General features: G+C 40.4%; 1 protein-coding gene across 1 annotated transcript in view; it reads left to right on the top strand.

Moving 5' to 3' along the window:
• The window catches only part of LOC122267227 (uncharacterized), an 833-nt gene extending 674 nt beyond the window's left edge, over nucleotides 1-159 (top strand). Inside the window, exon 3 of the mRNA XM_086541423.1 lies at nucleotides 1-159. This exon is cut by the window's left edge and continues 63 nt beyond it. Coding sequence (XP_086397549.1) covers nucleotides 1-159 — 159 coding nt within the window.
• Nucleotides 160-638: the final 479 nt, after the last annotated feature.

Here is a 638-nt window from a genome sequence, read left to right as displayed (position 1 = left end):
GGAGAGGCACCTTGGGATATGTTGCTTGCGGAAGATGTGGTTGTTAAAGACGAGACGAGAGAGGAGGCAGAGGAGAGGTTGGAGTGGTGGCGGGAGGCGATGGAGGAAAGAGGCATGAGGGTTAGCCGAGACAAGACGGAGTACTTGAGGGTGAACTGAACTCAAAAGACTTTCAAACAAAAGTAGAAACAAACAGATTAGCGAAATCAACCAAACAAAAACAAATGTGATCACATCAGGGACTTTCTGGAACTCAACTATGGTCACAAACTTTTATTGATCTATCCATCTGTCTCTCATTTATCTTTATTTGTCAACTTATCTATCTACTAACCTGTCTACCTAGCTACACTCTCGATCTGTATACGTTATCGGCAATGTTCATATGATTTAGAATGGCGAATGTTTGGCAACAGCATTTGCATTATGTAAGATGATTCAGATAATCCAATACGATGAAAGTTTCCTTCAATGTGATTTTCCTCGTTCATATTAAGGTAAATCTTTCGTATGTTTAGTCTTTAACGATAGAGTTGAACACGAACTTAAATATACTACATAATTTCTCATCATAATTGCAACATGAGACGACTTGAAGACAGCAGTGAGCCACGTTTGCGCCAACAGGAGGATGGTGG

The sequence above is a fragment of the Penaeus japonicus genome, unplaced genomic scaffold (assembly GCF_977035675.1).
Source record: "Penaeus japonicus unplaced genomic scaffold, GWHDUDI00000001_assembly GWHDUDI00000011, whole genome shotgun sequence".
NCBI classification, from domain to species: domain Eukaryota; kingdom Metazoa; phylum Arthropoda; class Malacostraca; order Decapoda; family Penaeidae; genus Penaeus; species Penaeus japonicus.
The sequence above is the reverse complement of the archived record's forward strand: the minus strand, read 5'-3'. Positions and strand labels throughout refer to the sequence as shown.